Raw genomic sequence first — 16,072 nt, 5'->3', positions numbered from 1 at the left:
ATGTATACACCTGTTCTGAAAGGCCCCAGAGTCTGCAACACCACCAAGGAAGTGGCACCATGTAGACCAAGGAGCTCTCCAAACAGGTCAGGAAAAAAGTTGCGGAGAAGTACAGATCAGGGTTTCATTATAAAAAAAATATCTGAAACTTTGAACATCCCACAGAGCATTAAATCCATTATTAAAAAATTGAAAGAATATGGCACCACAACAAACCTGCCAAGAGAGGGCCGCCCACCAAAACTCACCGACCAGGCAAGGAGGGCATTAATCAGAGAGGCAACAAAGAGACCAAAGATAAACCTGAAGGAGCTGCAAAGCTTCACAATGGAGATTGGAGTCTGTCCTATCTGTCCATAGGACCACTTTAAGCCGTACACTCCACAGAGCTGGGCTTTACGGAAGAGTGGCCAGAAACAAATAAGCAAACATGTTTGGTGTTCGCCAAAAGGCATGTGGGAGACTCCCCAAGCATATGAAAGAAGGTACTCTGGTCAGATGAGACTAAAATTTAGTTTTTGGGCCATCAAGGAAAACGCTGTCTGGCGCAAACCCAACACCTCTCATCACCCAGAGAACACCATCCCTACAGTGAAGCATGGTGGTGGCAGCACCATGCTGTGGGGATGTTCTCCATCGGCAGGGACTGGGAAACTGGTCAGAATTTAAGGAATGATGGATGGAGCTAAATACAGGGACATTTTTGAGGGAAACCTGTTTCAGTCTTCCAGAGATTTGAGAGTGGGACGGAGGCTCACCTTCCAGCAGGACAATGGCCCTAAGCATACTGCTAAAGCAACACTCGAGTGGTTTAAGGGGAAACATTTAAATGTATTGGAATGGCTTAGTCAAAGCCCAGACCTCAATCCAATTGAGAATATGTGAGAATATGTGTAAAGATTGCTGTTCACCAGCAGAACCCATCCAACTTGAAGGAGCTGGAGCAGTTTTGCCTTGAAGAATGGGCAAAAATCCCAGTGGCTAGATGTGCCAAGCTTATGGAGACATACCCCAAGAGACTTGCAGCTGCAATTGCTGCAAAAGGTGTCTCTACAAAATATTGACATTGGGAGGAGGTGAATAGTTATGCATGCTCAAGTTCAGTTGTTTTGTCTTATTTCTTGTTTCCCCCAAAAATGTCGTATCTTCAAAGTGGTAGGCATGTTGTGTAAATCAAATGACACAAACCCCTCAAAAATCAATTTTAATTCCAGGATGTAAGGCAACAAAATAGGAAAAATGCCAAGGTGGGGTGAATACTTTCGCAAGCCTCTGTACATTAGGTTACTTACATTGTGTCTACCAATGCCCCTGGTATAATGTACATTTGCGAAAGCATTATGATAACTCAGCGACACATATCGTAGGGATTAACTGAGCTGGGCTTGGGTCATTTGATAAGTCATTGTCTCAACGCAGCCTTATAATGAATGGATGGGACGTTAAATTGGTGTCCTGACTCTCTGAGGTCATTAAAGATCCCATGGTGCTTATCGTAAGAGTAGGGGTGTTAACCCCGGTGTCCTGGCTAAATTCCCAATCTGGCCCTCATACCATTATGGCCACCTAATCATCCCCAGCTTGGCTCATTCATCCCCCTCCTCTCCCCTGAAACTATTCCCCAGGTCGTTGCTGTAATTGAGAATGTGTTCTCAGTCAATTTACCTGGTAAAATAACGGTAAAATAAAACAAAATAAATATAATGCTGTGAAAGGATCCAGGAACCCAAATGATTTTGGTGGATCCCATCGCATCATATAAAACGTGTTTTGTTTTTCTTCGACTCCGCTATCAGATGGGGTAGAAGAGAGATGGCTCCCCTGGCGAACAAACTCTGGGCAACACCGGCCAGTCGTATAACGACAAACGACAAGACGGAGATATATCTAACATGCGCGAACGCTGTCCAGACACCGGCGTAGAAAAGGTTAAACATTCCACTTGGCATTTTCTCCAGTTTCTTACGTAGGCTGGCTACCCGTGTGATTAAGGAAGTCACCTCAAGCCAATAATCCTTGTCAAGCAAATTGCTGCATTGGATCTCTTAATAATCCAGTTTGTTTTGAAACAGGGCGTAGTAGATACAGCACTGGAACCATTCATTTACTTCTCCAGACAAAGAGGGCTGGAAAACTCATCTGGGACTAACTTTTTTTTTAGCTTGATGGCTAACGTTAGCAGCTTAGCTAGGTTAGCGGCTCTTTGAAGCAGACTCTAACCTGTCAGTTAAGCGGGATTCCGGGGACAAGAAATAGCGGTCTTAGCTGTTAAAAGCTAACAGCGTCACGGAATCTATGCAAAAACAAGTTCGGTATTTATGTTTAACAAAGATTAATTATGTTCAAGGGCCAAACATTCAAGCCATTTTCTCAAAAGTGAGGTTACAAATGTATCAACTTTCAAAGCAGAATTACTTACACATTGTTCCTCAACTGTAGTGTCTGATATAACATATTCTAGCCTCTACTTTTATCTAATGTAAAAAAAAAAAGCTAAACATTTCAAATTACGTTACGTAAGATCGAGCCAGTCGGCCATTTTTGATTCCCAGTTACATTGTACATTTTGTGCCAAATATAAATAGTGTGAGCAATAATAGGACCAAAGCTAGTTTACATTGTTTAAGGGATATAACTGTGGTAACCACCTCTTCCAGGGCAATAGGAGACACTATAGTACATTGTTTAAGGGACCACCTCTTCCAGGACAATAAGAAACACTATATTTCTCTCTATAGTCAGCCAGGGGATGGGATGAAATACCTGGAAATACAATTTAAGGTTCGGTACGGATAGTCCTCCCACGTCTTTTCCTCTTTGAAGTTAGTTAATTTCATACGAGCTCGCTTTTACCTTGCGATATACAGCGCCTTCGGAAAATGTTCAGACCCCTTGACTTATTCCATGTTTTGTTACGTTAGAGCCTCATTTTAAAAGTTGATTACATATATATGTTTTTCTCATCAGTCTACACACAATACCCCGTAATGACAAAGCAAAAACAGGTTTGTAGACATTTTTGGTAATTTATTAAAAATGTAAAACTGTAAAAATAATATTAAAAAAATATCACGATTAAATACGTTTTCAGACCCTTTACTCAGTACTTTGTTGAAGCACCTTTGGCAGCGATTACAGCCTTGAGTGTTCTTGGGTATGATGCTACAAGCTTGGCACACCTGTATTTGGGGAGTTTCTCTGCAGATCCTCTCAAGCTCTGTCAGGTAGGATGGGGAGAATCGCTGCACAGCTATTTTCAGGTCTCTCCAGAGATGTTCGATCGGGTTCAAGTCCGGGCTCTGGCTGGGCCACTCAAGGACATTCAGAGACTTGTCCCGAAGCCACTCCTGTGTTGTCTTGGCTGTGTGCTTAGGGTCGTTGTCCTGTTGGAAGGTGAACCTTTGCCCCAGTCTGAGGTCCTGAGAGCTCTGGAGCAGGTTTTCATCAAGGATCTCTCTGTACTTTGCTCCGTTCATCTTTCCCTCGATCCTGACAGTCTCTCAGTCCCTACTGCTGAAAAACATCCCCACAGCATGATGCTGACACCACCATGCTTCACCATAGGGATGGTGCAAGGTTTTTTCCAAACATGATGCTTGGCATTCAGGCCACATAGTTCAGTCTTGGTTTCATCCGCCCAGAGAATCTTATTTCTTATCTTATTTCGGCAAACTTCAAGCAGGCTGTCATGTGCCTTTTACTGATGAGTGGCTTCCGTCTGGCTACTCTACCAGAAAGGCCTGATTGGTGGAGTGCTGCAGAGGTTGTCCTTCTGGAAGGATCTCCCATCTCTACAGAGAAACTGGCAGAATGACCATCGGGTTCTTGGTCACCTCCTTGACCAAGGCCCTTCTCTCCCGATTGCTCAGATTGGCCGGGCGGCCAGCTCTAGGAAGAGTCTTGGTGGTTCAAAACTTCTTCCTTTTAAGAATGATGGAGGCCACTGTGTTCTTGGGGACCTTCAATGCTGCAGACATTTGTTGGTACTATATCTATGCCTAGACACAATCCTGTCTCAGAGCTCTACAGGCAATTTCTTCGACCTCATGGCTTGGTTTTTGCTCTGACATGCACTGTCAACTGTGGGACCTTATATAGACAGGTGTGTGACTTTCAAATTTATGTCCAATCAATTGAATTTACCACAGGTGGACTCCAATCAAGTTGTAGAAACATCAAGGATGATCAATGGAAACAGGATGCACATGAGCTCAATTTCGAGTCTCATAGCAAAGGGTCTGAATACTTATGTAAATAAAGTATTTCTGTTGAATATTTTTCATTGTTTTTACATTTGCTAACCATTTGCTAACCATTTGCTAACCATTCTAGTCTAACAAACGACAGGGGTAGAACTGCCCGAGGAGCTTTGCTTTCTGATGTCAGATATGTAATAGTGGAGGATAAGGGTTTAACAAACCCAAAAGTACATTTTGAGAGGGGACAACATCATTTTTTGATAATAGTTTCATGTCTGTGTTTATCGAAGAAAGATAGGGGGCGATAGTGAGAGCACAGGGTGGCATCCTTACCTTGTTTAAATAGAAGCTAAATTAGTGCCGTATTCACATCCCTTCTAAATGAACCTTTGTGAACGGCTGTGTTCATAATTTACACTAACACTGGACCTAATTGGTTCCAAAATAAAATAAGTAACCCAATTCATACCTTTATAATTAAGTTTGACCTTTATAATTACGTTAGCAGACTTGACAAGTAAGTGTGTGTAACAAAGATTTTAAAAAATAAACACTTTCAATGCACAAACACATTCGCAGTAGATCTCTCTCACCATTGCAGTGGGTGACCATGGCTAGCAGCTGCTGCACTGTGTCAGTCAGTATAGCCTGCTGTTTCTGCAGTAGTGTGCTGTTGTGTGTGGAGGTCCCCAGCTCTCCCTGTAGCTGGGTGACCAGGCGCCTCTGTATCTCCAGCATGTCCTGCAGCTGCTGTTTCTCCCTCTGAAGACCCTGGAGCTCCTTAACGTGCCTGGCCTCTAAAGCTGAGAACCTCTGCTCCAGCAAACTATGAGAGAGAGAGAGAGAGAGAGAGAGAGAGAGAGAGAGAGAGAGAGAGAGAGAGACCCCCTAAGCGTGACCTAGCCATAAGAAAGAGAGGTGGCAGATAGCCTAGAGATTAGAGGAGTGGGACAGCAACTGAAGGGTTGACCCCTAGTTGTGGATCAGGTGACATTGATGTAGTAAGTAGATAGACCTGTGTCAGCACTATACAGCAGCACTAGATTGGTTGATTCAAAGGAACCAATTGGGTTAAATGCATGTCTCAGGAATTAGCATTATGCCGTCTCCTGTACCTCCCCATAGCCAGACGAATAAATGACTGCAGAGGGGAAACAAAGGCACGTTCCATTCAGTAAATGCAGGAAACAGCCTGAGAACAGCCCAGTGATATACTGGGTTGTCCGCAACACCCTCTGTAGCATTTTGCGGTCAAGCGCAGTGCATTTGCCATACCAGGCGGTGATGCAGCCAGTCAAGATGCTCTCGATGGTGCAGCTGTAGAACTTTTTTTTTGAGGATCTGAGGTGGAAGAGGCACTGCCACACTCACTTCATGATTTTGTGTGTGTGTGTGGACCATGTTAGATCCTTAGTGATGTAGTAATGGCCTTTGTGTGTGGACGGTGTTAGATCCTTAGTGATGTAGTAATGGCCTGTGTGTGTGGACGGTGTTATGCATACTGGATGGACTGGTTACCTTACGCTGCGTTCCAAACTTTCTATCCGTGAGCGAGCGAGCCAGCCAGCCAGCCACACACACACACACACACACACACACACACACAACCTGTACAGCAGCAGCTGACGTCTGCATATCGAGTGGCTCAATCACTACCCTGGGGGCGACCGTGACGTGCCTGCTTGTATGTGTGTATTACCCACCCCGCTCCAAACGAAGCCTGTAAAATATCCCAGTCTGATGTTTATAGCTCTGACTAACAACATAGCAGAAAACAACCCAGAGCTACACAGACTGATACAAGCTGCTTCTCACTCTGCTCTGCACGGTACCCGCTCTCTGAGGGAGTGGTGGATAGGGCCCTCTGAGGGCGCGTTGGTTAGGGCTCTCTGAGGGCGCGTTGGTTAGGGCTCTCTGAGGGAGTGGTGGATAGGGCCCTCTGAGGGAGTGGTGGATAGGGCCCTCTGAGGGCGGGGTGGATAGGGCCCTCTGAGGGAGTGGTGGATAGGGCCCTCTGAGGGAGTGGTGGATAGGGCCCTCTGAGGGAGTGGTGGATAGGGCCCTCTGAGGGAGTGGTGGATAGGGCCCCTCTGAGGGTGTGGTGGATAGGGCCCTCTGAGGGTGTGGTGGATAGGGCCCTCTGAGGGTGTGGTGGATAGGGCCCTCTGAGGGTGTGGTGGATAGGGCCCTCTGAGGGACTGGTGGATAGGGCCCTCTGAGGGAGTGGTGGATAGGGCCCTCTGAGGGAGTGGTGGATAGGGCCCTCTGAGGGAGTGGTGGATAGGGCCCTCTGAGGGTGTGGTGGATAGGGCCCTCTGAGGGTGTGGTGGATAGGGCCCTCTGAGGGTGTGGTGGATAGGACTGCTGTACCTGCTTTTATCATTGAGTCGTGAGATCTCCTGATTCTGCTGGAGGATGTGTTTCTCTAGACGGTCAGTGAACAGAGAATACTCTAACAGCTGAATCTCCATTCTGCTGGTCTGGTTCAGCACCTGCGGAGGGAGGGAGGGTCATTCAGTTACCTGACAGTTACCTGCCAAAATTCGTGTTAATCTAACTGCACTGTCCAATGTACAGTTGCTATTACAGTGAAAGAATACCATGCTATTGTTTGAGGAGAGAGTGCACAGTTTTGAACATGAAAAGTTATTAATAAACAAATGAGGCACCTTTTGGCAGTCTTGATACAACATTTTGAACAGACACGCAATGGTTCATTGGATCAGTCTAAAACTTTGCACATACACTGCTGCCATCTAGTGGCCAAAATATTAATTGCAGCTGGGCTGGAATAATACATGATGGCCTTTCTCTTGCATTTCAAAGATGATGGTACAAAAAAAATACAAAATAATGTTTTTTTTCTTTGTATTATCTTTTACCAGATATATTGTGTTATATTCTCCTACATTCATTTCACATATCGACAAACTTCAAAGTGTTTCCTTTCATATGGTACCAAGAATATACATATCCTTGCTTCGGGGCCTGAGATACAGACAGTTAGATCTGGGTATGTCATTTTAGGCGAAAATTGAAAAACAGGTCCAATCCTGAAGAGGTTTTAAAATGACTAGCTGATACAGAAACGCCTGAGTACTTTCTCAAAGCTATACACCAGACACAGATAGATAAACATGGAAGGGCCTGTTATACAATTTCACAGATTAATAATGAATAAAGTTTGACCGCTACGTTCGTGTTTTATTTTGCAGCTAGACCGATAACCAACCAGGTACAATATGTGTACAGGTTGCACTGTCTTACAGCTCTACAGTACAACAAAGGACCATCTGTGTTGTGACTCCACGTTGGATGTTTTAACTGGCCGATTGTCCGTCGCCTAATTCAACTTCAGCATGTCAATCAAAGTGTTCACGATGAGGGACAACAGATCTCAGAGCCGTACTCAACCCTGGGTCACCAGCCCTGGTCCTAGAGTGGCACAAGGTGTGGAGTGTTTTGGTCTTAACCTAACGACAAGACACCTGAGACATTAGCTCAATCAATGAGTCATACCTGGAACACCTGGGACAACTAGCCTGATCAATAATTCACACCTGGGACAACTAGCCTGATCAATAATTCACACCTGGGACAACTAGCCTGATCAATGATTCACACCTGGGACAACTAGCCTAATCGATAATTCACACCTGGGTCAACTAGCCTGATCAATAATTCACACCTGGGACAACTAGCCTGATCAATGATTCACACCTGGGACAACTAGCCTGATCAATAATTCACACCTGGGACAACTAGCCTGATCAATGATTCACACCTGGGACAACTAGCCTAATCGATAATTCACACCTGGGTCAACTAGCCTGATCAATAATTCACACCTGGGACAACTAGCCTGATCAATGATTCACACCGGGGACAACTAGCCTGATCAATGATTCACACCTGGGACAACTAGCCTGATCAATAAGTCACACCTGGGTCAACTAGCCTGATCAATAAATCACACCTGGGACAACTAGCCTGATCAATGATTCACACCTGGGTCAACTAGCCTGATCAATGATTCACACCTGGGACAACTAGCCTGATCAATGATTCACACCTGGGACAACTAGCCTAATCGATAATTCACACCTGGGTCAACTAGCCTGATCAATAATTCACACCTGGGACAACTAGCCTGATCAATGATTCACACCTGGGACAACTAGCCTGATCAATGATTCACACCTGGGACAACTAGCCTGATCAATGATTCACACCTGGGACAACTAGCCTGATCAATAAGTCACACCTGGGTCAACTAGCCTGATCAATAAATCACACCGGGGACAACTAGCCTGATCAATAAGTCACACCGGGGACAACTAGCCTGATCAATAAATCACACCGGGGACAACTAGCCTGATCAATGATTCACACCTGGGACAACTAGCCTGATCAATGATTCACACCGGGGACAACTAGCCTGATCAATAAATCACACCGGGGACAACTAGCCTGATCAATAAATCACACCGGGGACAACTAGCCTGATCAATAAATCACACCGGGGACAACTAGCCTGATCAATAAATCACACCTGGGACACCATGGTCGGCACCAAGACACCTGCGACAACTTAGCAACTAATCAAAACATTGAAAGTTGAATCATGTATTTTGTCGCAGGGCTGAAACGAAAGCCTGCAATTTTCCTGTAGCTCTTTCAGACCAGGATTGTAGACCTCTAAATGATCAGCAATCCAGTTGCCATCATATATCTTGATCGACACATGGAAGAGTTAGGGACCATGGCAAGAGGTTGAAGGTAGTCTTCACAACAGGTCCACCTGGGTCTCCACATCTGTCAGTTTGCGGGTCTGCTCGGCCGATTGGCTGAAGAGTTTAGTCCCGATCTCCAACATGGCCGCCGTCTGGGTGTGAACAGCGTTCCTCTTCATCTCCTCCATCCCAGAACGCAGGTTCTCCTGGATGGACCTCTCCAGCTGGAATACAGGGAATACCAGGAATATGGTCAGGAGAGAGAGAGATATATACAGGGAATACCAGGAATATGGACAGGAGAGAGATATACATGGAATACCAGGAATATGGTCAGGAGAGAGAGATATACAGGGAATACCAGGAATATGGTCAGGAGAGAGAGATATACAGGGAATACCAGGAATATGGTCAGGAGAGAGAGATATACAGGGAATACCAGGAATATGGTCAGGAGAGAGATATACAGGGAATACCAGGAATATGGACAGGAGAGAGATATACAGGGAATACCAGGAATATGGACAGGAGAGAGATATACAGGGAATACCAGGAATATGGACAGGAGAGAGAGATATACATGGAATACCAGGAATATGGTCAGGAGAGAGAGACATACAGGGAATACCAGGAATATGGTCAGGAGAGAGAGACATACAGGGAATACCAGGAATATGGTCAGGAGAGAGAGAGACATACAGGGAATACCAGGAATATGGTCAGGAGAGAGAGATATACAGGGAATACCAGGAATATGGTCAGGAGAGAGAGATATACAGGGAATACCAGGAATATGGACAGGAGAGAGAGATATACAGGGAATACCAGGAATATGGACAGGAGAGAGAGAGATATATACAGGGAATACCAGGAATGTGGTCAGGAGAGAGAGATATACAGGGAATACCAGGAATATGGTCAGGAGAGAGATATACAGGGAATACCAGGAATATGGTCAAGAGAGAGAGATATACAGGGAATACCAGGAATATGGTCAGGAGAGAGATATACAGGGAATACCAGGAATATGGTCAGGAGAGAGAGAGACATACAGGGAATACCAGGAATATGGTCAGGAGAGAGAGAGACATACAGGGAATACCAGGAATATGCAAACTCACACATACTCACTATCTCAACACTCACACTCTCTTTAGTGACTACCTCAGTTTTAGTGAACCCTGAGGGAGAACAGAAAGACAAGAGGAAGATGTCTTACCTTCTGCAACCACTGTGTATTATTCTCTGTGGAGATCTCCAAACTCTCCAGCTTCCTCTCCTGCCGCGAGGGCCTAGCGGGCTGGGCTTTGGCCTGCTCAGGGTGACTCGATCCTGGGTCGGGGGCTGGCGGTGGTGGCGAGTCCCTCTGGAGGGAATTGGTGACCTGGTAGTCTTTGAGGGGTTGGCAGTGTTCCACCTCGGGGAGTATGAAAGTGTAACTGCAGGGTCCATGTTGCACCCGGTGCTGCTTCTTCTCTGAGCCAATCACTGCAGTCGACAGGTAAGCCAGGTAGACCAGGGCTAGGGCCAGCAGCCGGCCCATCTCAGGTGAGACGAGGACAGGGGGGAGTGGAGGAGAAGAGGGGGAAGAGGAGTGAGGGAGAAGGGTAAGTGGAGAAGGGAGATGGAGGGTCGTCACAGTTTAGCAGAGCAGATAAGAACACCGAAAGAGTCTCTCTCTCTCCCTCCTTGACTTTCTAAGTCTCTCGGTCTTCAACGCCTTCTCATTCCCTCGGTTGCAAACTCTCAATTTATCCACAGTGTGTTGCTCTCCTTGAAGTTGCTGCTATTGCTCTTTCAGTTGTCAGAGAATTTCTGTATCTATGTTGCAATGGATCAGTCGCGCTGTCTTCCCCCGAAAACCAACTCCTGCTTTTCCACTGCTCTCTATCTGTCTGGACAGATACACAAAACACCCATACACACACACACTCTTACACACACACACACACACACAAGCAGGAAGAGCTGATTGCAGTCTGTTCTCTCCGCGGTGTTCAGATGGGACGACTCGCTCCTGGAAACAAGCTGCTCCCCAGTCTGATTATTAACCTTCTGTATTGTTGCCATGTGTTTCATCCGTCTCTCTCTCTCTCTCTCTCTCTCTCTTTCCTGCTTGTTTTTTTCAGGCTGTGTTTGTCCATTGGCCTGGATGGAGAGAGGAGGAGGAGTAGAGAAGAGAGAGAGAGCAGCTGGGTCTGGGATGTTGGCTAAAGGTGGCAGAGCTCTAAAAGTAGTGATAGGATGTACCTCTCCTCTACACCCCTTCGCTCTTAAACACATTATCACTCAAACACCCTCCCTCTCCTTCCCTCACCCTCCCTCCCTCCCTCTCCTTCCCTCACCCTCCCTCTCCTTCCCTCACCCTCCCTCCCTCCCTCTCCTTCCCTCACCCTCCCTCTCCTTCCCTCACCCTCCCTCCCTCCCTCTCCTTCCCTCCCCCTCCCTCTCCTTCCCTCACCCTCCCTCCCTCCCTCTCCTTCCCTCACCCTCCCTCTCCTTCCCTCACCCTCCCTCCCTCCCTCTCCTTCCCTCACCCTCCCTCTCCTTCCCTCACCCTCCCTCTCCTTCCCTCACCCTCCCTCGCAGGGGTGCTCCCCTCTCTCTCCCTCCCTCCCTCCCTCCCTCCCTCTCCTTCCGTCTCCCTCCCTCTCCTTCCCTCACCCTCCCTCTCCTTCCCTCACCCTCCCTCGCAGGGGTGCTCCCCTCTCTCTCCCTCCCTCCCTCCCTCCCTCCCTCTCCTTCCATCTCCCTCCCTCTCCTTCCCTCTCCCTCCCTCTCCTTCCCTCACCCTCCCTCTCCTTCCCTCACCCTCCCTCGCAGCGGTGCTCCCTTCCCTCTCTCTCTCTCTCTCCCTCCCTCTCTCCCCCTCCCTCCCTCCCTCCCTCCCTTGCAGGGGTGCTCCCTTCCCTCTCCCTCTCCCTCCCTCCCTCCCTCGCAGGGATGCTCCCCTCTCACCCTCCCTCGCAGGGGTGCTCCCTTCCTTCTATCTCTCTCCCTCCCTCCCTCCCTCGCAGGGGTGCCCTCTCCCTCTCCCTCTCTCCCTCACTCCCTCGCAGGGGTGCTCCTCTCCCTCCCTCTCCCTCCCTCACTCCCACCCTCCCTTGAATCAGGGGTGAGAGGAAAACCACAAAAATGTCTGGCAGATGTGGTTTGATCCATCCCACCTGTAAGAATGTCAGACAGGAGGCTTTATGGCCTCTACCATCTAGAACAGAGGGGTGTACTGGCCTCTACCATCTAGAACAGAGGGGTGTACTGGCCTCTACCATCTAGAACAGAGGGGTGTACTGGTCTCTACCATCTAGAACAGAGGGGTGTACTGGCCTCTACCATCTAGAACAGAGGGGTGTACTGGCCTCTACCATCTACAACAGAGGGGTGTACTGGCCTCTACCATCTAGAACAGAGGGTGTACTGTCCTCTACCATCAAGAACAGAGGGGTGTACTGGCCTCTACCAACTAGAACAGAGGGGTGTACTGGCCTCTACCAACTAGAACAGAGGGGTGTACTGGCCTCTACCGTCTAGAACAGAGGGGTGTACTGGCCTCTACCACATTAATATTGAATAACAATGCTGAGAAATCACGGTTTGTGGCTTTTTTTCCTCATTTGTTTGTTTGTCCAGAGAGCCACGTGCTTTGAGCCTCACCGGTTTACCAAAATAAATTATATCAAATACATATAAACAATGTAAAGAAAACAAAAATAGTTAATAAAGCCTACCTGCCAGTAGATAAATGTACTTCTACCTGCCAGTAGATAAATGTACTTCTACCTGCCAGTAGATAAATGTACTCCTACCTGCCAGTAGATAAATGTACTCCTGCTACCTGCCAGTAGATAAATGCACTCCATCTACCTGCCAGTAGATAAATGTACTCCTGCTACCTGCCAGTAGATAAATGTACTCCTCCTACCTGCCAGTAGATAAATGTACTCCATCTACCTGCCAGTAGATAAATGTACTCCTCCTACCTGCCAGTAGATAAATGTACTCCATCTACCTGCCAGTAGATAAATGTACTCCATCTACCTGCCAGTAGATAAATGTACTCCTCCTACCTGCCAGTAGGTAAATGTACTCCTACCTGCCAGTCGATAAATGTACTCCTGCTACCTGCCAGTAGATAAATGTACTCCTTCTACCTGCCAGTAGATAAATGTACTCCTGCTACCTGCCAGTAGATAAATGTACTCCTCCTACCTGCCAGTAGATAAATGTACTCCATCTACCTGCCAGTAGATAAATGTACTCCTCCTACCTGCCAGTAGATAAATGTACTCCTCCTACCTGCCAGTAGATAAATGTACTCCATCTACCTGCCAGTAGATAAATGTACTCCATCTACCTGCCAGTAGATAAATGTACTCCTCCTACCTGCCAGTAGATAAATGTACCCCTTCTACCTGCCAGTAGATAAATGTACTCCTGCTACCTGCCAGTAGATAAATGTACTCCTCCTACCTGCCAGTAGATAAATGTACTCCATCTACCTGCCAGTAGATAAATGTACTCCTGCTACCTGCCAGTAGATAAATATACTCCTGCTACCTGCCAGTAGATAAATGTACTCCTGCTACCTGCCAGTAGATAAATGTACTCCTACCTGCCAGTAGATAAATGTACCCCTTCTACCTGCCAGTAGATAAATGTACCCCTTCTACCTGCCAGTAGGTAAATGTACTCCTCCTACCTGCCAGTAGATAAATGTACTCCTGCTACTTCTACCTGCCAGTAGGTAAATGTACTCCTCCTACCTGCCAGTAAATAAATGTACTCCTGCTACTTCTACCTGCCAGTAGATAAATGTACTCCTTCTACCTGCCAGTAGATAAATGTACTCCTTCTACCTGCCAGTAGGTAAATGTACTCCTGCTACCTGCCAGTAGATAAATGTACTCCTGCTACTTCTACCTGCCAGTAGATAAATGTACTCCATCTACCTGCCAGTAGATAAATGTACTCCTACCTGCCAGTAGATAAATGTACTCCTCCTACCTGCCAGTAGATAAATGTACTCCTGCTACCTGCCAGTAGATAAATGTACTCCTTCTACCTGCCAGTAGATAAATGTACTCCTCCTACCTGCCAGTAGCTAAATGTACTCCTACCTGCCAGTAGATAAATGCACTCCTGCTACTTCTACCTGCCAGTAGATAAATGTACTCCTTCTACCTGCCAGTAGATAAATGTACTCCTGCTACCTGCCAGTAGATAAATGTACTCCTTCTACCTGCCAGTAGATAAATGTACTCCTTCTACCTGCCAGTAGATAAATGTACTCCTCCTACCTGCCAGTAGATAAATGTACCCCTTCTACCTGCCAGTAGCTAAATGTACTCCTGCTACATCAGAGCTCCACCTGTTTTGAGCCCGACCTGTTTAGCATATGAAAAAAGTATTCAGACACCTTGACTTTTTCCACATTTTGTTACGTTACTGCCTTCTCCTGAAATGTTTGCAAATTTATTACAAATATTAAACAGAAATACCTTCTTTACATAAGTATTCAGACCCTTTGCTATGAGACTCCAAATTGAGCTCAGGTGCATCATGTTTCCATTTTTCACCTGTGATAAATTCAATTGACTGGACATGAAACCAAGCCATGAGGTCGCAGGAATTGTCTGTAGAACTCTGAGACAGGATTGTGTCTAGGCACAGATCTGGGGTATCAAAAAATGTCTGCAGCATTGAAGGTTCCCAAGAACAGAGTGGCCTCCATCATTCTTAAAATGAAGAAGTTTTGAACCACCAAGACTCTTCCTAGAGCTGGCCGCCCGGCCAATCTGAGCAATTGGGAGAGAAGGGCCTTGGTCAAGGAGGTGACCAAGAACCCGATGGTCATTCTGCCAGTTTCTCTGTAGAGATTGGAGATCCTTCCAGAAGGACAACCACCTCTGCAGCACTCCACCAATCAGGCCTTTCTGGTAGAGTAGCCTGACGGAATTCACTCCTCAGTAAAAGGCACATGACAGCCTGCATGGAGTTTGCCAAAAGGCACCTAAAGGACTCTCAGACCATGAGAAACAAGATTCTCTGGTCTGATGAAACCAAGACTGAGCTCTTTGGCCCGAATGCTAAGAATTACTTCCGGATGAAACCTGGCACCATCCCTATGGTGTAGCATGGTGGTGGCAGCATCATGCTGTGGGGATATTCTTCAGTGGCAGGGACTGGGAGAATAGTCAGTATCGAGGGAAAGATGAACGGAGCAAAGTACAGAGAGATCCTTGATGAAAACCTGCTCCAGAGCGCTCAGGACCTCAGACTGGGGCAAAGGTTCACCTTCCAACAGGACAACGACTCTAAGCACACAGCCAAGACCACGCAGGAGTGGCTTCAGGACAAGTCTGTAAATGTTCTTGAGTGGCTCAGCCTGAGCCCGGACTTGAACACGATCAAACATCTCTGGAGAGACCTGAAGATAGCTGTGCAGCAACGCTCTCCATCCAACCTGACAGAGGTTGAGAGGATCTGCAGAGAATAATGGGAGAAACTACAAATACAGGTGTGCCAAGCCTGTAGCGTCATACCCAAGACGACTCAAGGCTGTCATCGCTGTCAAAGGTACTTCAACAAAGTACTGAGTAAAGGGTCTGAATACTTATGTAAATGTAATATTTTATTTGTTTATTTTTTATTAATTAATAAATTAGCAAACATTTCTAAATCCATTTTTTTGCTTTGTCATTATGGGGTATTGTGTGTAGATTGATGAGGGGGAAAACAATTTAATACATTTTAGAATAAGGCTGTAACCTAACAAATAAAAAAAAGTCAAGGGGTCTGAATACTTTCCAAAGGTAAATAAATATAACTGTAAATATATATTTTGTTGTTGCCTGTTTTGCATGTTATTTTGGTATTAATACGTGTCACATGTCAGTTTGAAAACAATGTAAAAAAAAAAAAAGAAAGTATAATTGAGTTAATAAAGCCACATACAAATATGGTCTCTTTTTGTTTTCTTGAGTAAACAGCTCCATAATGCAGGTGTTTCAGCCTAGCTCAGTGCTTCCTGTGGTGGTGGGGCAGCCAGCGGAAAATACAGAGCGTAGGGTTTGGTAATGTTCTCTAGTTGCGCCGTGATTGGCTCAGTGTTCTGTCACTCATGGGGACACTACGTCACTG

General features: G+C 46.4%; 1 protein-coding gene across 2 annotated transcripts in view; it reads right to left on the bottom strand.

The window, feature by feature from the left end:
• angpt2b (angiopoietin 2b) overlaps positions 1 to 11,098 on the bottom strand; it is a 41,589-nt gene extending 30,491 nt beyond the window's left edge. For both annotated transcript variants that reach the window (XM_029736205.1, XM_029736206.1), the window contains exons 1-4: positions 10,152 to 11,098; positions 9,001 to 9,156; positions 6,570 to 6,691; positions 4,793 to 5,025 (exon numbers count right to left, since the gene is read on the bottom strand). In XM_029736205.1, the coding sequence (XP_029592065.1) occupies positions 4,793 to 5,025; positions 6,570 to 6,691; positions 9,001 to 9,156; positions 10,152 to 10,475 (835 nt within the window). In that variant the 5' untranslated portion in view covers positions 10,476 to 11,098. The remainder of the gene's footprint in view (positions 1 to 4,792; positions 5,026 to 6,569; positions 6,692 to 9,000; positions 9,157 to 10,151) is intronic.
• Between the last annotated feature and the right edge of the window lie 4,974 nt (positions 11,099 to 16,072).

This window comes from Salmo trutta, chromosome 36, assembly GCF_901001165.1.
Source record: "Salmo trutta chromosome 36, fSalTru1.1, whole genome shotgun sequence".
Lineage (NCBI taxonomy): Eukaryota > Metazoa > Chordata > Actinopteri > Salmoniformes > Salmonidae > Salmo > Salmo trutta.
The sequence above is the reverse complement of the archived record's forward strand: the minus strand, read 5'-3'. Positions and strand labels throughout refer to the sequence as shown.